The sequence below is a fragment of the Chroicocephalus ridibundus genome, chromosome 6, assembly GCF_963924245.1.
Source record: "Chroicocephalus ridibundus chromosome 6, bChrRid1.1, whole genome shotgun sequence".
Classification (NCBI taxonomy): domain Eukaryota; kingdom Metazoa; phylum Chordata; class Aves; order Charadriiformes; family Laridae; genus Chroicocephalus; species Chroicocephalus ridibundus.
The window spans coordinates 5105643-5126134 of record NC_086289.1 but is presented as its reverse complement, the minus strand read 5'-3'; the positions used below and the strand labels follow the sequence as shown (position 1 = coordinate 5126134).

The following is a 20492-nucleotide window of genomic DNA, read 5'->3' as shown; positions in this document are numbered from 1 at the left end:
GAGCAGACCCGCTCGTGTTTCCTGCTCCTGCCTGGGCTGATCACACCAGATGTCCCTCAAGTTCTACCTATACAGAACATTTTCTGCATAGACAAATATATCTTCTCCAGCTTTACACACTGACGGGTAGGAAACTGGTTATTCATTTGCGACACAGGCGCAACTGCTGGATTTAACATTAATTATGGCGCTGATGTGTACTAAGTTTGTTGTCTAAGAAGCACCACTGGATGTGCTAGCATGACAGGCGTTATAAATATTTTACCTGAAAAAATCTGCTAAAGAAAACAGTTCAGACACAGTAAAACTAAGAGTTTAAGACACACAGTAAGAACTCATTACTGCAGTAATTATAATGTATACATGTATATATCTCGTTTTCTTTTCAGGAATCAAGGGGAAAAAACAAGGGGGGGGGAGGGGGGAGAAGGGGGAGGAATCACTCTGCCCCAGTCTCATCTTTTCCCGTGCAAATGACTTAAAATCAACATCACAAAGAAGGACGGATCCCAAACTTTTATCCAAGCCCTTCCTGCTCCTTACCGAGGAGTTTTGCGCCGGGGAAGGGGAAGATCATTCGCGGCGCTGGCGGCGGCCGGGCCGAGCCCCACGACCTGTCAGCAGCCGCGGAACCCGCCGGGCGCGCCGCCGCCCCCGCTCCACGCCAGACGGTGTCAAAACCGCCTTTCCTCCACCCCTCTCCACCTTCACGCGTGGGCGAGGAGCGACACGGCCACGACAGACCTCCGCCGCTGCGTCCCCTCTCCTCAGCTTGCTCCCCCACCACCCGGCCCCCTCACGCCAAAGGGAGGCCCCAGTGGGGACAGGCGTGTCACAGCCACCGCTGCCGCCCCGGGGGGGGAGCGCGGGCCGCGCTGCCACTGAGCCCCCTCACGACGAAGGGAGGCCGGCGGGGAGAAGACGCTACTCACCTCCTCCGCCCTGCGCCGCGACCGCCGCCCGCTGCCTCCGCCGCCGCCGCCATGTTTGTTGTCGCTCTCGCGGCCCGGCCCGGCCCACCCCGGCCTCGCGAGACCGCGCCCGGGGGGCGGTGGCTCGGGGCGGGGCCGGGAGGGGGCGGGCGTTAAGATGGCGGCGGCGGCGGCCGGCTGGCTGAGGAGCGGCGCGAAGGTGAAGTGGGGTGATGCAGGGAGTGGCGGGGCGGCTGAGGGAGTGTCTGGGGATCCGGCAGCGCGAGGTCCTACCTCACCTTACGCCGCCGGTTAAGGCTGCCGGGGGGGCCGCCGGGCGGGTTGTGGTGTCTGTTCGGCCGCTTCAGGTGCGAACTGTAGGGAGTGAGGGGGAGTTCGGCAATCCCTCTTCTTCTGTCTTGCGGGGTTTTTTTTTGTACGGAAGGGTGGTACTGGGTAATTTCTTTCTAAGAAAAGCAAGTCTTGTGAAAGGGCTTGTAGTTGGGGCAGCCCGTGGCTGATGGGCCTGTGAGAAGGCAGCACAGCTCCAGTAGCTGAGGTGCTTGGATGTCTCCGTTACTTACCTAGACAGACTTGTGGTACTGTAGGGGTGATCAAAAGGTAAAGGAAACAAGCGGAGAATTTGGGTTTATGCTACACTCGTTTACTTGCTGTGCGGAGTGAGAAGGTGTGCTGGCCTGGGACCTTCTCGTGGCAGCTTGTGGGTGCGTTGTGACAATTGAAATAAAGAAAACCAACCCTGTAAAGGAGATCAAGCAAGCTTCCTGTGGTGGAACTTCTCTGCTGAGAAGTGGGAGCTGTCTGGAAGGCAGCTAGGGCAGGTTCAGGAGGGGAAGTCATCAAGGAAAGCAAAGTGAGCTTTGCAAAATATACTGCCTTGGCCTTTTTATGTTTATATCTTAGTGCTGCTGCCAGGTCCGCCAGCATTAAAAGCTCATTTTAGATTGCAAAACAAACAGACGGAAAAAGAACTAATCTTTAAAGAGCTGAGGTGGAGGTAACAATTGAGATAAACAGAAAAATCAATGTTATCAGCAACCCAGAAACTAGTTTTCAAATGCACATGTTTAGTAGGGCAAGCAGTCTGAATCTTGTAGCAGCGTAAATCATTACCTTACCTACAGAAAAAGAGGGGGAAAGAAAAAGCAGGGAAGCAGTATCAAAGCATGTGAGTAACGTACACGGACTTTAAATAACCATCTGAAAGTTAGTAATACTATATGGCTGCATGAAAAAAAATACAAACAATAATGTGGTGACTTGATTATATTCTTTTAAAAATCTAAAGGTTGAAATAAAGAATCATTTCTACACTGTGCTGTTACTCTGGCATACCTGTAGGTTGCTGCTCTGCGTGTGGGTGTTGCCAACGTAGGCCCTGGCCCTTGGGGCCATCCTACTGGTTTTAAGACTTTACAAGGTAACCTTGTTATGAATATTCCTTTTGTCCTGTAGCGCCATCTCAATCAAGTATCAGACAAACGTTTATCAAACTGTGTCTGCATAGGTATGCTGAGGGTTACCTTTGTTTCTCCTGGTGTGGTAGGACACCTTTCTCTGCTGCTCTCAAGTGGGTTGGTTGCAGTGGGATATCCTTCAAGTGAAAGCTCTGGGGAGGAGGAAAGCCTGGGGTGGTTTCTACTGAGGCAAAGTGACGGGAGAGTTACTGTGGGCACTGACTTTCTCAAAACCTTTGGCATTGTTGCCTGCTGTAACCTGTAACAAACCCTGAGCTGTTTACCGTGTTTGAAAGCTACTTGCTAGCCAGGCAGGTCACCTCAGCCATTACAGCCCTGCACACTTGTGCTTGACCTTGCTGAGCTGCTGTTAATCAAGTTTGTCCAGCTTTCTGTTTTCATTAAAGCACATGAGAAAAATCTGTGTATTTTCTGTGGTCTACAAAATCTGTACTTCGTGCTTTGGACACAGCAGAGCTTTCTGCCTGCATTTAGTGATGTGTTCACCTACGTGGTCGATAATTCTACATCCAAGTGTCAGGTGCTATCAAACAAATGTAGAAGTGATCCCAGAGTACCACCTGTTCTTGTTTCAACAGTACTGGCTTATTGCCTACTGAGTGTACCTACTTGCAGCTTTTCCAAAAGCTTTGTGTTTTTAAAAAGGCACCGTGCATTTTTCCTGACAGCTCTTGGTCAGTACTGGTGAAATATTCTCAGTGATTCATCTTTGGTTATGCCGCCATGAAAGAAAAATGCACTTTTCTTTTTACTTGGAAATAAAGTAGTGGAAGAAGCAGGATGTGTGTGTGATTTGTAATGGTATGACTACTCAGGAAGCATACTGTGTTAAATATATGTGTGTATGTATCTATATTTATGTTTTTCCTTCTCAGACCTTATTAAGAGTATGGACTTATGCAGGTGGATGTTTAGTAGTCTTGCACATCTGGGTGTTGAGTGACCCTACCATAGCTGGATGTTCTGTAAATAATCTATTCCTGACTGACAGCTTCCAGAACATGGTTGCCTTGGATTTTATCTCTATTAAAGCAACTCTTTCTTTTTTTTTTTTCCATTAAGACCTACAGTGACTCCAGTAATTTAGTCTTCATTTGAAAGTGTTGCAGCTATTGTTGGTCATCCGAACTTTGTATTCATGAATTAGCCCCACTAGTCAGTATTTGTTTTACATGACCAGAGGTGTTGAATGTGAGTGAACATTGAATGTTCACAGCAATATTTGTTTTCTATATTGCCACTTCTTATGATTATTATTTTTCGTTGTGCATGACCAGTTGTGCTGAAGTCAGAGTTTCCTTACCGTAATAGACTTGTGCATCTTGTCTCTAAGAGAAAAGGAGTCCATCAGTTCTTCAGCCAGGGAGATGACAGGTGTTGGAAGCCAACATGAGAGAGAGTGAATTATTAGAAGGATCAAAGGAATTTTTACTTCCTGACCCCAAAGTTTCTGCCATTTTTTGAGGAATGCTGCTATCACAGTATGCATTGCAAAATTGTCCTGCATTCTGTGAGCTAAACAGCAGCCTGGTTATGGCACAGTCAGTTGGTCTGCTCACTGTGGGGTTAGGAGTGTGTGCTGGCAAAAATGTGTGTTGGCAGGCATCTGCTTGTACATACATTATTTTTATTGCACAGCTGTGTCTCTACTGGGGGCTTCTGTCAGCAGTTGTCTCAGTAAGACATTAATATCTCCACGCTTTAGACTGACATAGCAATGGGGATGAATATCTGTAGCAAAGAACTGATCTATAGGTCTTAGCCACAGAATATGTTGGAGTTTGGGAGCTGTAAGAGCAAAGCCATTTTTTTGTCTTGCCTCTTTTGAAATCAGTCAGTCAAACTATGCTTTTTTTGAATATTGCTTTTCAGGAATACGTTTTGCAGCAGTTTAGCTACTGTTAGCCTGTTACATTTTGAGCCAGATCATATTCATTATGCTAATTTTTTTTAAAACCCTAAGAAATTATTCTGTGGTTAGAAGGTATATTAACTTTCAAACCAAACGTGTTCCTTTCCAACACCTGCTGTTACCTACTTGAGTAAGTCTTTGAACACTAAATATAGTTCTCCAAGGTGCAAACCAAGTACTTGTCACATTATCCATGTCCACCCACCTGACAATCACTGTGTGTAGCTTGCTCCCAAAAGCCACTGTCTGTTCTGTTAATTTTTGTGACTTTTGCCACATGTGCTTAATACTACTCCCCTATAGTAGGATGTTCCTCCACTCTCTTGGTTGGATAACTAATGCTTCTTGATGTCGTTTGGAATTATTGTATGTCATGGATGAATTGGGAGATGTTAAGCATAAATTACTCAATTTTAGTTCCTTCCTGTACTTTTTTAATAAATCAACCAAATAAGATAGAGTAATTATTTGTTACGTAGTACTATCAACATACTTACTATAGGATTTAAACTAATTATATAGAAATTAACTACACAGACACAGTCAAATGCCAGGGCTTCATCTATGAAACGCGTGTTCACTCTGAAAATCATGAAGTGGTGGATAAGAACTCGGAACACAAAAATCCACAGTGCTGTTAAAGGTACACCCTTTCACAGCAAAATACCAATAATCCAGGTGAAATGCTATCAGATTGCTTTAGAATTGAGAGTTACTGGCCCCTAGAAAGTCAGGGAGAAAGCTGTCTACCATTAAAAGTTGACTGTTCTTCTGTAAGAACATTTGTATGTCTATTTTACATTTACTGTTATCATATTTGTTAATGAGGAGATTAATTCTAACGAAATATACACTTACTACTATTGCAGCAGGCTTACAAAATGATCTATAAAAATAAATACTATCAGCAGGGTTTATTTGCTGTAAACACTAAAATGGACTAAAATTAATATTTCTGAATACTTTGTGAAAAAATATTGTGTTAGCAAACTTCCTGAAAGAAAATTGCTTAGGGTTAAAAGAAGAGTAATTAAAGGACATATTATTTTAGGACACTGGGAGGGTGGGTGTTATATCTTCTCAAAACCCTTCAAACTAGACATTGAATGTAAATTGTATTTCCTGTTCATTCCTGAATAAAAGCACTGGGTAATAATGTGTATTGTCGTCTGTCTACAAATGCAAGTTCTATTAACTGTTCTGATGTTCTGTGTTTATTGTCAACAGCTGAAAAGAAATTTGCCATTGTACTTGGCTCCTTGGAGGGCTTCTCCATGTGTCTTTAGATCCTCCAAATCAGAACTTAAGCCAAATCTAGCCGGTGATGGAGTTGTCTGTGCCCCGCTTCAAACATTCACCGAAGAGGAGAAAATGCTGAAAAATATGGGTACCTATTATCTGTGTGGTTAAAACTCAGAAATGTCAAACTAAAAGTGAAATTTTAGCTTAAAAATTTTCTTTCATTCTTTATTTCTAGTTAAATGTTGAGATTGCTGTGTGGGATTGTGCTTGATTTTAAAACTGCTTTAGCTCACAAGAGAGAAATGTAATGCTTTTTTTCCACGTTACCATAGCACAGTTCCACATACCACAGTCCAGTTTACTCTGCATAAATATTAGTTGTTTAAAACTGTTGCTGTCACAGAAGTGTAGTTGCCTGGCATTGACTCCTTCCCTTTCTGAAGTGTTTAGTTTGGCTACAGCTGGTTTTTGGAGATTTCAAGTATACCCAGAACAGTGACAGATGTGATGTGAGTGTCTGCCATGCAGCCAGGCCTGCATGAAGAAGACCGTGTTTCAGAAGGGATCCTCAGAGCAAAGGTGAAAGAGTGAGAAACTGCACATCTGGGAGAGAGCTTATAAAAGAAACAGGAGCAGTCTTATAGGATTTTGTGCATTCAGAATAACACACATTAAAGCCTGAGAACATCTTCCCAAACAAGTTTCATTTATAAAGAAATGTGATACAGCTAACCAAATAAGGGATGTATTAGAAATATTTTCTATAATTTTTTTTAGTCAACCAATGTTATGTAAGTGTTGCTGAGATGTTTTCAAAGTTTCTGAATTTATAGGAAGTATTTGTTTTGGTTTAGAGAGTTGAAGCTGAGTTCAGAAAGCAATTATAATTGAGCCTGGTGGCACATCACCTTGTTTCACTTGGGCACCAATTTGTCCTTTTATTAACTTGTCTAGGAGAGTCAGGGAATACACGCATAACCTGTCAGAAGTACCACATGACTGTTATATTGATCTTCAAGGAGAGTATTGGAATACTTACACGTTGTCTTTCTTCTCTTCATTACAGTGACAAAATTTGCTCAGGAACGAGTTGCACCTTTGGTGCAAAAAATGGATGAGAATTCGAAAATGGAAGACTCTATAATACAGGGATTGTTTGAACAAGGGGTCTGTACACTTTTACTTAATCTTTTATTCAGAAAGTGATGTCATTTTATGAATCTCTAGCAGTGCACTTTCCAGATTTTTAGATTAAGAGATTGAGGGATATAATTTGAATGAATTAAGGAATCACTACAGATATTGGGTTTACCAACCGCAAGGCAACTTTCTTCTCCATCTTTTACTGTAATGTTCTTTCCATCTCTCCCTCTCCCATACCACATTCTTCATCTTATCTTTGAGTTCCTTGTCTTCCTCCCCCTGCCCTTTTTAAATTTTTTTTTAATTTGATAAGCATAATTGCATAGAATACTAGAACTAGCATCACTTTGGTAAGTGTTGCTGGAAAAGTGTATCAGGAGTCCTTTATGCTCTTACTGGCCAATCACAAGGACTTGTTTTGCAGATATCCTGTTGATCATTCCTGGCTTCAATTTTAGCCTTTCCTGCTATCAAACCTAAAGCTTGCATGTGTTTAGAATATCATTTTATACAACAACACACTAAATACTAGAATTCTATTGAGATTGCCATGGTTCTGGAAAATGTAATTAAATTAGGGTGATGATCGGCCTGTATACTGCATGAATTCTTGCATGAATTGAGTATCAACTTCTGTGAAGAACTGTTAGTTTGTTAAGAGTATTGAAGGAAAACAAGTCTTTGGGGAAGGATATGGAAATACTTACATTCTGTCATTTTCATTTTAATCTTTTAAGTACCATCTTGAACTAAAAAGTTGTTGAAAGGAACCAGCAGATTGATATATTCGTGTGTTTTATATTGCAGCTGATGAGTATTGATCTTGGGGAAGAATATGGAGGAACTGGAGCTTCATTTTTTTCAATCATATTGGTGGTAGAAGAATTGGCCAAAGTTGATCCAGCTGTAGCTCTTCTATGTGAACTCCAAAATACACTAACAAATAAGTTGTTTACCACATATGGAACAGAAGAACAAAAGAGAACTTACTTGCCCAGAGTGGCTAAAGATACAGTGAGTCAAATTCTCACTTTACTAAACTATAATATAATTTTTAATAGTTGAGTAATGTTAGTGGTGTGGGTTTTTTTCAGTAACTAAATGGGTGGCTGCAACATTGGAAAATACGTGTGAACTTTGAAGCACTGGTTAGAGCTGAGATCTGTGGTGATATAGATATGCCCTGTCATCAGTAGCTGAGAGGTAAAAGTGGAAAGGTGCTTATTAGTTTCATTAAAATTTAATTTACTGTGGAAAAGAACTTTGAAGTAGTTGACTTTGAGAGACGTGATTACATAGCGTTTCTATTCTTCAGCTCCATATCTGAAACTTAAGTTACTTTGATGCAATCAGTTAAAATGTTTGAATTTAAGAGGCTTAAGCTTCTTTAGAACTGTTTTTGTTGCAGAATTTTTTATATGTTGTGCCTATATGTACAGTAAAAATGAAAATGAATTTTCCCTTCAATTGACAGATAGGCAGTTTCTGTCTTTCGGAGGCTGGATCTGGCAGTGATGCTTTTTCTTTGAAGACTCGGGCTGAAAAGAAAGGAGACTACTACATCATCAATGGCTCAAAGATGTGGATTAGCTTAGCAGAACATGCGGGAGTTTTCTTTGTGATGGCAAATACAGATCCGTCCTTAGTAAGTTGCTAAAGAATAGTTGCGTTTCAGTGACAGCTGATGATATATGAAACTGTTATTCTATTAATAATTTGATGTTAAAGGTTAATATTCTTTGAACTTTTTCCTAGCTGACGGCAAACCTTTAAAAATATTTCCCAACAAAATTGAGAACTTGCTGAGCAATTTAATAAATTCCTCCCACCAGGGAAAATAAAAATGTCAGCATCGTAATTGCTTAGATGAAGAGCACAGCATGCATTGGTATTATTCTGAGTAACAGAAGAACAGGTAGTCTTTCCAGCCCTTCTGGCTGAACTGACAAGTTGCTGTTGTTAAAAGGCAAAATAGAGCTTAGGCTACATGTACAGGAAAACTAAGAAGAATACATTAGCAAATTATGCTCAGGTAAAAAATACATAGCTGAATATGTGTGTTTCAAGTTTTGCCATCAATTTGCGTATAGGTAGTAGATTCAAAAAAGTCAACTGGAGGCTTTAAAATGTACTATGCCAATACAGTAGAGTGATAATCAAATACAAAACTCAATAGTTTAAAATTTTTATTTCTTTTTTTAAACTACTTCCAGTATCTCTTAAATTTTTAACTTGAAGGTATTTTTTTTTAAATCAAAATTTCAGGTTTTGACTAAATAAGAAGAGGGGGTTTTCTTTTATTATATCAAACAGTTAAACATCATGTCACTTTCTGAATTTTTGTTAATTTCTTCACAAGCTGGTGGGTGAATTGAGCACAACATACAATGAAATATCAAAATATGTTTGATAAGCCAGTTTCTGTATTTGTTAACTGCTGTGCTTTGCTGTGTAATCTGGAGTTGTTTCTGCGTTAGTGTAACGTTTTAGAAATATATAATACATTGTGTGCTTAAAGTTAAAAATTTGCTTTTAAATATTCAAGAAGGAGATTAAAAGTCAATGCTGCTCAAAGATTAAATAACAGTTGATGTCAGTATAAATGAGAAAACAGACCAGTGTAGAATTGTGTACTGAAATGGACGCTCTGCACTAGCAGCCCCTGTTCGGTGAGATGGGCTGTCATGGAGGTGAGATTGAAGCACCAGCCACCTCTTCAATAAGAGGTGACTCTTCCAGAAGAATCACAGGACTCTTTCTGCCTCTCAGTGTCACCCTCTTAGTGAGAGAGGTGCTGTGGGCGTTAGGGGCAGCGAGAGGTGGGAACATGGTCAGGAACACCTCGTGTTTCTGTCTCATGGACCTTGTAGTATGCTGCATAAGAGACACTGCTGCCGTTTTAGCTGGGGCAGCAAGAATGAGTGCTGGAAAGGAGGGAGAGCTGGGAATAAGAATTACACAGAGGGGAAAAAGAAAGTGACAGCTATCAGGAATCACCGTTCTGTACCTCAAGAATATAGTTCAAAAATTCAAAGATGTGAAGATTGTAAGCCCGTATGTAGGAGATGCCAGGATTTAGATTGGCTATACGATCTACGTGTTGTCACATGCGTTATTTAGTGTCCTGTCCAGATCATTATCTGAACACCAAATCAACTCTTTGAGCTTTTTAAGAGCAACCATCATAATGATTTCAGACTGCTTTATTAATTATATTCCCACTACCTCTCTAAAGTGATGAGGCAGTGATATCAGTGTTCTGCAAACTGGAATCAGAAGGAGAATGTGGGCACCAATTCTGGGTGTTAGATTAGGTCTGTTATAATACTTACAGTTATGCTGCACTTCGAATATTCAAGCACAGTTCCCAGTGCTGCCAGTCTCAGTGCTCTTACTTTGGATAACCTTAAAAGGAAGAGTATATATGCAGCATTCCATGAGGAAAGGTAGCTGAAGTAATTGGGCCTGAATAAAATCCTGCATCCTATAGAATCGTCTGACAGATGGGTTTAGACTCATTATTCGTTCAACCACTTTAGTCTAAAGATACCTGGTGTCTTCTTGCAGTCCGTTGTTTGACTGGGATGTATGTTCCAACAGCAAGCAGTAACTTCACTGCACAGCAATAACTTGCTTTCCCAGTGATTTCCAGTATAGACAAGTAGCACAGTCCCGTCTGTTTCACTTACATAATACCAGTCCCCTGTCTTATCAACAGAACTTTTAAGGTTGTTCCGATTATGTTTTCCACATGGAATATTTTAATAGAAAGATATCTCTGGCCTTTGTTAAACCATAAATAGCAGACATAGAGGGAATAGATGACGGTGCCGGTGTTTTATTTAGTAATATAATACTAAGCAGTTGTAAAGTTTCAGTATTGGAATGAGATGTTTTGACTGCCATTTGGTGATATTAGTATAAAAAACAGTTCTTGATTATTTTTTAATTCGCCCTAGGGATACAGGGGAATTACATGCTTCATAGTAGATCGTGACACAGAGGGACTACATGTAGGGAAGAAGGAGGACAAGCTTGGAATCAGAGCGTCTTCTACCTGCCCCGTAACATTTGAAAATGTTAAGGTATTATAAGTTGTTTACTTATTGAAGCATAATTTGTGTATAATTGGAACTGGACCACATATAGGGAAGGAATGTTAACTAAATTCCCATTATATTTTTCTTAGACATACTGATTGTTTGGCATATTTTAACTTTTTCCTCCCTGTTCTTTCACAGAAGTCTGAGGGGGATTGGGTTTCTTGAATTTTGTTAGTTTTTCTCAGTCATCAGTTTATAATCACATGTATCAGGAAGTGATTAATCAGATATTCTAGGAATCAAATGTCTGATTTATGTTTTGTGCCTTCACTTATGAGGAACATTAAATAAAACATTTACACTGATTCACCCATGAACCCTACTAGCAGTTGCAAAGCAGAGTAGAAGAGAAATAACTGAGTGGTTTTATTCTTTAGGTTCCCGAGACCAATATCCTGGGGCAGGTTGGACAAGGCTATAAGTATGCAATTGGAATGCTAAATACTGGCAGAATAGGTATTGCTGCACAGGTGGGTAATTTTGTTTAATTCTGAATACAATCAGTATACAACTTTGAATTTGGATTGAAATTCAGAAAATATTTAAAGCTAATACAAATAAACCATTTAGAAAATACTTTATTAGAACCTAAATTGCCACTAGATGTCACTATTCCTGTATCTAAGTTACAGAAAAATATTGAAACAACTGTAAATGGTAAAATTCTCCTTCAGTGACATAAGCAATAGATTTAGAAAACATTAAATGGCAATTAGTTTGTCTTTGGTGGTTAACTTATTGCTACTGAAATATATCAACATTTTTTTCTTCTATTATGCAAATTTATTTTACAAAGAAGACTAGCTTTGGAAAATATAACACAACTGAAATGTATAATATTAATGCTTCTAACTGTGATTGTGTAGCATTGCCAAATGTGACCTTATGATAATTGATGTTTTCCCAACAACTTAAAAGTCAACTTCTTTTTAAAATAAATATGATTTTTTTTTTAATAGCAGAAGTGTCCTAATTCATTGTTGCATTTGAAAATTGGACCTTATGTCATCTTAGGGAAAAATATTTGCTGACCTTGGAGTTATTTGAGAATGTTGTATTTTGTTGTAAACTCAGTTTGGATCTCAGATTGCTGCTGATTTCAGTGGAAATCAGGATCAGCCCTATAATAAAATGACTTATGGCAAGTTTTTATCTTTTTAATTTACTTCTGAAAGTAATCTTTTCTTTGTTTCTACTTTGTTGTGGATGTAGTTATGCTGTGTAGGGTGTAATGTGTTTGTATTACTGATCTCCCTTATCATTTGCCCTAGTTGCAAACAGACCAGAAGTAATAATCCTCATGAAGTTTAGACTTTCCACATGGCAGTATACTATGCTGCTAAACGGGTTGGCTTTTCCGTCATTTCTAAATATTATCTGTGATTAAACTTTGTCTGATATGACATTTAAAAACTAGGGCTGTGGGCCCTATTTTTCCCAGAGATATAAATAATGTAAAGGCTCTGGCAGTAGAATACATGGTCTGGATTTTACTCTTAATTACTCCAAGTTACACTTATAACCTAATTAAAAGTTAAGGTCAGGTAGTTGTTATATCTTAGTCACTACTTTCTTGGCACCTTCAAATTAAGAAAAATGTACTTGAATGTACAAGAACAGCAGTTCTAAAGCCCTGTAGTATTGAATTTAGTTTTTCAGTAGTAATAGTTTTAAAAGATAATGAACATCTTATAAAGTGTTATTGTGGCTGTGAAAACAGTTTCAGATAGTTTTAGTGCAAGGTGGCTGCATATATTGCTACAGATGCTGAAGTTGGTATACTTGGTTCGTCTATGTGAGTTTATGCAAGAAGGCAACAAATTGGGGGATACAGCTGATTAGCAGCAGACTGTATTATTTTCTTATGGTTTTTTCCCCCCACATACTCATTTTCCTGTGTATTGTGTTTTGTTTTTTTTTTTCCTAGAATCTTAAATGATTAAGGAGTAGGTAGGTGTCTGAACCCAGCCAGAGTCATGTTTTTATTTTCTTGGAGCCCTTGGCTTTCAGCTTAATATGTAGGTCTATCCAAAATACCCATACACTGTTGTACATCATTAGAAGTAGTTTGACATAAGCTGCTCGATGTGACAGCTGACTGCCACGTTGTAGCAGCCCGTCTTGACTTAAAAAAGTTTTATGAGATTCTAATTTTACCATATAATGTTACCTTGCTTTTTGATAGTTCTTCAGGCCATTCATTTCCCTTTTATTCCCCCCCCCGCCTTGTTTGATGCTTCCCCTAATTTAATTTCCTATCTTTATTTTTCCTAGGAAAGAAACTAGGTTGATAGAATACATTCAGATGGATGGTAGTTATATAGCGAAACGAACTGATCTTTACTAATAACTATGTATGACAAGATATATGAAAGATAGGATCCTTTCTTTAGTATCTTGTTTGGAATGGAATACACTTCTCAAAATTTGGTAGTTAAACTAACGTGAAACTAGTTTACTTTCCAAATTTCATAATGTTTCTTTAAGCTAACAAATCAGACACTAAGGTAGATTTGAGTTACTTCTTTATAAATGTTTATATGTAGTTTTCACAGATGTTATCCTCCAAGATAACAATTGTGTTTTTCTGTCCTTGCTGCCGAGTGAAAAGAATGTGTAAAAAGACAATGGATCTTCTAAAATTGTTATGTTGAGTTGTTTTTTTTCTAGAAAATGCTGGAACAAACGTTATCTCTCCTTCCAGTATATTCATTTTCTAACTTGTGAAATAAATTGCTAGTTCTTCTATACTGCTAAGTCTTCTATAAAATTAGAAATTATTTTTATTATGAAAATAGCTTTGAATAATCATTCAAATTATTTTTCCTTTAATTGTGTAACGTAGATCTATAGATCTTTAGTTTACAGTATATTTCCTATGTAATTAAGAATTCCCAGAAACACTTAATATTTGCACAACCACAATTGACCCATAAGTTTTGTTCAAAAATTAGTGATAGTCTTTTCACACATATTTTGCCTTTAGTAAGAAAGTTTCTCCTCAAAGTTTGATTTATTTCTTTTATTTTTTTTTTTGTCCTAACTCACCTCAGTATGTCTTATTTCTTACAGATGTTGGGACTGGCTCAGGGGTGTTTTGACCATACAATTCCCTATACAAAGGAGAGAGTCCAGTTTGGGAAAAGCGTATTTGATTTCCAGGTACTTGTTAATGAACAACACATGGGAACTTTCCTCCAAGAAAATAGTATTTACCACAGTAGTAGTAACTACTGTGAGTAGATGATGTCAGTAAAATGAGTCATCTGATTTGCATAATTTGTGCTCCATCTTGTGTCATGTCTCTACTTCTCAATATTTGAGAATTTTTCAAAAGAATGTCAGATGAGCATTCATCTGCCATGTGAAATATATACCTTTGGTGCTATGTTCCTTTGCAAGTACCATATAAATAATTTAAAACTTCAAAACGTTATTAGCAGAACTCCTTTTGCTTGATACTGTATTCACTGCCTTTGAAAATAATACACATGGAACCCAATACTCTTCCAATTTTAATATCATAGTATGTTGAATGTGTTTCAGTTTTTATAGCCTTTCATGAGGTGCAGGGGAAGGCCTTTTTCTGGAGACACTAGAAATTATAAAAAGATGAGGAAAACTGATTGAATTATTAGATTTCCTGTGCTATACAAAGACATTTAGTTTTCATGATAATATCTGTATCTTAAAATGAAAAAGACTGTTGCAAAAATGATGTATAGTTTAATAAGGAAGATATATAATTGTAATTACTATAGTAATTTTCTTGTTAAAAGAAACCTACATCTCGTCTGAAGAGAAGGAACATTAGTACTACTCATAATTTATACAAATTTTAGGAAGCACCCACAGATATCTAGGAAATGATTGGAACTGCGTCTTTTGAATGGGAAATGGAATTTTTAATTGCCAAATCATTTTGTTATTTTGACCTGCATATATATTTTTGCAAATTTTAGGGAGCAGTATTAGCAAACTGAAATATTTCATTGTGTTTTAGGAGCAAGTTAGGCTACTAAATGTTCATTTTCAGTCATCATAATGTTTGAGTCTCCTTAAATAAACCTATTCTTCTGTAATACCTACCATTTAGATGTGAGCTCCATCACCTTTTTCCTTCCCTTTGAATCCATTCATCAGTCATGTCCTCTATACTTCTATGCTGCTTCTAACTCTTCTCTCATGGCTACGGGGCATGGGAAGAAGTGGTTGTCACCTTGCTAGTTCTCCACTTTATTTGAGGTACTTTTTTCAAGTCTTTCTTGGTTAAGCTCATCCGGGAACTAGACTTGTTGAGTATGAATGTTCTCAATAAAGAGCTGCAAAATAAAAATACAGCTTTGACCTACCCATGTCTCTGTGGTGCTGAAGAGAACATGAAGATTTGGCTGAAACTTTCCTTGCTATTCATGGGTGCAGATAGGTTCATGTAGAACCCTCCTGTCCAGCCGATCAGGCAAATAGTTCCCCCATACTCCTGAATCCAAGAAGAGGGAAGGAGAGAATGGGACTGTGATTCCTAGAAGGACTTTGGTGGCCCAGAGGTTCTCCAACGTTGATGTCATAAAGGCAGAGATGTGCAGAAGTACTAGTCCATCCAGATGTTGTATTTTTATTTTACAGTGTAGGTATGTTCCCTGGTGAAAAGAATGGTTCTTCCTAGAAATTCCAGCTGAGTACTAGGTACTGGTTCTGCCTGACTTGCTTCGTGCCTGTTTCAGGGGATGCAACATCAGATAGCTCAGGTGGCCACGCAGCTGGAGGCGGCGAGATTGCTGACCTACAACGCAGCCCGTCTTGCGGAAACAGGAAGGCCATTCATAAAGGAGGCAAGCATGGCCAAATACTACGCTGCTGAGGTAACCCGCATCTTTATGCGGTGGATCTATTTCACTGCTGTTTAAACGTTTCTTCTGTTACTGAATGTATAACTTTGAATTCATGTTTTGCTGTGAGATCTGTGGAGGTACGTTGACCTTGTTTCTCGTTCTCAGTCCGTGTATAGAATGTAAAGTAGGCCATCAAAGAATATACTGTTCACACCCCTAAATAAAATTTTAAAAAACAAGCAACAACATTAAAAGAGAAAGTGAATTAGTATTTTTCCCTCATCTAGAGAGATTTAACTTTCTCAGAATTCTCTTTATGTGGCTGGAGAAATGGCATGATGAGACTCCATTTGTGACCATTTCAACTCTGCTGGTCACAACTGCGAGTCTTACTATGTTTCCAAACTGGATTGCTTCTGCCCCTTGGTAGTTGCTGTCTTGCTAACCGCTGCTCGTCTTTCACAGTGCAGCATATGAACTATTGCAATAACAGTTAGTGAATTCTTGATGTCCTCTGATTTAGAAAAATGTCACTTTTATTCTAAAATAACTTGCATAAAGAAAATGAATACAAAAATATCAGTACTTCCTCTTCCCACTTGCTCTAGTAACTGCTTTAATTACTGTTTTGTTTTCACTTCAAGTAGCTACAAAGAATAAAAGTTACAACCACCGGCATGAAGTTGAATTCTGAAATTGTAACTCTGAAACTATTCTCATAGGTTGCAACACTGACAACTAGTAAATGTATTGAATGGATGGGTGGTGTTGGATTCACAAAAAATTACCCAATAGAAAAGTACTATCGTGACTGCAAGATAGGTGAGTGATAGTTTCTTAACAAGTATTTCTTGTAGCACTAGTAGTTGTAAAGTTTGGGGATGAATGACTGGCTTTTTTAAAATTTTTTTTTAATATATTTTTTATGAGAGACCGTAATCAACACGGATTCAAAGGCTGAGATATGAAATGTAAAACTAAAACTTTTGGTATAAACACCTTTGTATGTAAGGCTAGTTAAACTGTTTCATTAGATACACCAATAAAATACAGACACACACACTGCGTCCCATTCTATTAAGAAAATTCCAGTTCAAAAAAACTGAAAATACTTTCTTTGCCTTTAAGATCTGAATCTATGCGGAGTTTTATTTTCAGGACTTCCTTTTTCACCAGGATAATCCTTGTACCTGACAGTTTAACATTTCTAACAAATTACCCTTTGACTTTTATTGCTGATAGCATTTGTAAATACTTAATTTTTGTTGGTTATTTAGGAATTGCTTTTCAGGAAAGAGCCTTGTCATTATGTTGTAACAGTAGAAGAGTATTTTTATTGTTGCAGATAACAAAATATGAACATTTATGTAAATAATAATTCCGTTTCTAGAATTTGCTCAGTAAAGCTTCACTTCATAATTCTAAATGGTCTAACTGGACTGTTAGAATATCTTGGTCTCTCTTCATGTACTTGCTGTGCTTTACTAGTTCTCTGATTTATTTTCTTCTGCTTTCAGGTACAATATATGAAGGAACTTCAAATATCCAGTTGAGCACCATTGCAAAAAGCTTAGCACAGGAGTACTGAAACCATAAGGACTTCTGACTGTTAACAGGAATTGTTTCACTGAACACTCATTGTGAATTACACATTTATTTATAACTGTAAAAATCATAAATAAGAATACAACATCACAGACAAAATCGTAAGGAAAACCATGAATGAATTCACCGTTTCAGGACAGTGAGCATGCGGTTCATGTGAAATCATGAATTTCATGTTCAAATCCAAACTATGGGTTAAAAGTATCTCTTTCTGCCTGAGACACTTGTAAGCTAATGTATTGTCTGAAATTATTTTGTTGCCGTAGGTTATGCAAACAGTGTATCTCCACCTTGAGATTTCAAAGTGAAAACAAAAGCAGCCAAATCCTTGGTTTGCGGGACGTGAACGGTTCTGTTAAGCCATCTGGGAGAAGGGACTCTGCCCGTGCAGCAGAACTGTTGCATGGTGTGAAGCTGCTGTTTGGTCGTGATGCCCTTTATTAGCATGGGGCGTAGGAGAGGTATGTGGAAAGAGACAGAAGTGATGGTTTCCTCTCTCCCAGGTGGAGCGATGTGTGTGGAGCTGCTGTAATTGGAGTAATTTTTATAGCAGCCCTTAGTGTGTTCTTAAGTATATCTTGGTAATTAAGCCCTTCCAGCCCCAATTTGTAGTACTGAAAGGTGGATAATATCTACCTCCCTTTCTAGCCTTCTCAGCTGTTAAGGGTTTTAATCTAAGAGGCTATTTATAGTTCTCCTTTCGTAAGAGGTTGAGTTGAAATCTTTGTGAAATGGGGTTAAAAAAGCTCTAGTAGTTCTGCAAAAAGACAGAGGTACAAGCTAGGTAATAGGCATGCTGTGATACTACATCACAGTGGCCTTTCCATGTTCAGTGCATTTTACAAACTTTAATCCTCAGAGCCTTCCTGGGAGTTAGGGAGGGACTGTTAATTTGAAGCTTGGGAAACTCACTCGTGGAAGTTAGAGGTTCCCTACAAAATGAGGAAAGTTTTTCTCCTTTTGAGAGAGAGAGAGAGAAGGGGTGTGGGGGGGTGAGAAGTATTTGCTTTTTTATCCCTCTCTGTTTGCTTTAAAAGTAGACATTTTATTTACTGCAGAAAACTCTTCAGTGCTGGAGAACTAATTGACCAAGAATCAAGAGACTGAAAGCTTAATGTATGAAAAATTATTATAATTGCTGTAATTGGCAATTTGTTTCAAGTGGTTTTGGGAGGGAAAGATTTGGTTTCTGGTTTTGGCTGACTTAAAAGAATCTCATTTTTAAAGCTTGCTAGTCACTGATTATTCACTTTGAGTGCAGCTGAGATTGCTACAGTCTGAGACGCCTAAAGGATTTTCTAGCAAAACTAGGGTAAGTGACACTTAACAAATACAATTTTGTAAAACAAGCAGACTGCAGTGCCTTATACAAAGCAACAAGCAAGGGCGAAAAGCACTATTAAAAAGTATTCTGACTTGCTGTGAGCTTCAAAGGGAAGTAACTACTTTAGTGAATGTCTCCCCCACATACATATTTTGCCTCTTGATAGGCAAAGAATTAATGTGGTAGTTATCCTTACGCCAATAAAAAAAAGCACCTCCCTTATCAGTTTGATCAACAGCTTTGAGATTTTGAAAAATATAAGAGTAGGAGGGTAGACTAGATAATTTCTGAAGGTTTGTCATAGCTACATTATTATTGCTGCTGCTGCTGTTATTATTATTATTATTATTAATGCATTTCGGGTTGCTTGCAGGCTTTTGTTTAGCTAAACTGAAACAGCTGGGGAGAGTGTTGGACTAGAATAAAGACTACAGACACCGCAACAGTTAACTACAGTTATTCTGCTCACAATAGTCTGTCATAGTCTAAAATAATCATAACCATACTACAAAATGCTTGAGTTAACATTGATGAATACGATGAGTTGTGCTTATGTGAGATGCAGTCTTTAGCTGCTGCAGTTTAGCCTGCTTTGCTAACATGAGTGTCAGCAGACATCAGGTCTTGATTCGTACTGTTTGGTAGGTCTCCTTGTTTGAGTTACTATCTTAGCTTGGCTTCTGTAGTTTCGCGAGAGGCTAAGAAGTGAATAACAAGACTTAACTGATTTAATATAGTGCTAAAAGCAAACTCCTTATGGAGGAAAGTGCAGAGCTCTTTGAAGGACTGTTAAGGGCTGGATATCCAGGATTATGTAAAAGGACTGTCTCTTTGTGTAGAACTGTGTCAGGCATCCCTTTGAAAAAATAATCAGAAAAAAAAAATCAAAATAATGTGATTTCCTTCAGCCTGAACTTGGGTGCCATACTCCAGGAAACAATCTGAACGGCCTCGTCAGCTACTCAACAGTTCTTCTCAGAAAAGCAAGGTCAAGCCTTTAACTAATGTTATAGCTGTAAATATTTCACGTGTCTCAGTCCTATATGCTGTATTCTGTATGTACTGAATGTATGTATTGTATTTTTTTTTGTCGACAAAATTCTGTGGAGCAATATGCGCACAAATGAATTATAACCACTGAGTTTCTTTCATCGTTGTTTTAAAGGGGCACGTACCGCTGTGGAGAGCATTAGGTATTCTGGTTGCTGGCTCTGGGAAGAGTTAACTTGTTTCATCCCCTTCAGTCTGATTCCATTGCTGCACTAATGCAGACGTTGGTTTAGTAATAAAATTACCGCGCCGTTGTCCAGGAGCTCTTAAGAGCTGCCTGTGCTCTCCAGCCCCTGTTCAGTTTGGGACAGGCGTTTATGAATTGTCATAAATTGCACGTCTGCATTTGGCACTGTGGGCACAGGATTGTTGATGGTGGCTGGCCACACCAGTAGGTGTAGGGCCACAGAGCTGGCGTTGTGAACGCTGTGAGGCTTTCTGTGCTGATGACAGGACTCAAAGCTGCTTTATACACAACAAGTATTTGTATTGGTGAGTTTTCCTTTTATATGCCCTTAGTCAGACCAGTCAATCTAGTCTGAAACAGCATTTTAGGTATCAAGTGTTGCATTTGGGTTTCCCTGGTTAGAAGAAAAGACCTGTATTGAGAATGTATTAATAAGTGCCTGAGTTTAGCATTGTATCAAGTCAAATGTCAATCTTCTATATCGGGTGATGGTTCTCTAATAATCTGTCATTTAAAACTTTTCCCAGATCTTGCCATTTTTGTACTGGGAGAGAATGAGTATATCATCTGTCAAGTTTCTTCAGTATTATTCTGGTTTGTAATAAAGGTCTGAGGCAGATTTTCACAGAAAGGTTTAATTGCTACTTGGGAAATACTCAAATACAACATTTTATATGTTTTCTA

General features: G+C 38.6%; 2 protein-coding genes across 5 annotated transcripts in view; one reads left to right on the top strand and one right to left on the bottom strand.

Moving 5' to 3' along the window:
• Positions 1-1015, bottom strand: part of IKZF5 (IKAROS family zinc finger 5) — a 14504-nt gene extending 13489 nt beyond the window's left edge. For 3 of the 4 annotated variants that reach the window (XM_063340006.1, XM_063340008.1, XM_063340009.1), the window contains exon 1: positions 933-1015. The gene's annotated coding sequence lies outside the window, so the exon portion shown is untranslated. Of the gene's footprint in view, positions 1-543; positions 912-932 lie in introns of those variants that run through there. The other variant, XM_063340007.1, reaches the window with a different exon arrangement.
• Positions 1-20492, top strand: part of ACADSB (acyl-CoA dehydrogenase short/branched chain) — a 21762-nt gene extending 1270 nt beyond the window's left edge. Inside the window, exons 2-13 of the mRNA XM_063338329.1 lie at positions 548-817; positions 903-1131; positions 5550-5709; positions 6631-6731; positions 7515-7721; positions 8182-8352; positions 10667-10792; positions 11188-11280; positions 13883-13972; positions 15535-15672; positions 16365-16464; positions 17160-20492. Coding sequence (XP_063194399.1) covers positions 548-817; positions 903-1131; positions 5550-5709; positions 6631-6731; positions 7515-7721; positions 8182-8352; positions 10667-10792; positions 11188-11280; positions 13883-13972; positions 15535-15672; positions 16365-16464; positions 17160-17230 — 1756 coding nt within the window. The 3' untranslated portion in view covers positions 17231-20492. The remainder of the gene's footprint in view (positions 1-547; positions 818-902; positions 1132-5549; positions 5710-6630; positions 6732-7514; positions 7722-8181; positions 8353-10666; positions 10793-11187; positions 11281-13882; positions 13973-15534; positions 15673-16364; positions 16465-17159) is intronic.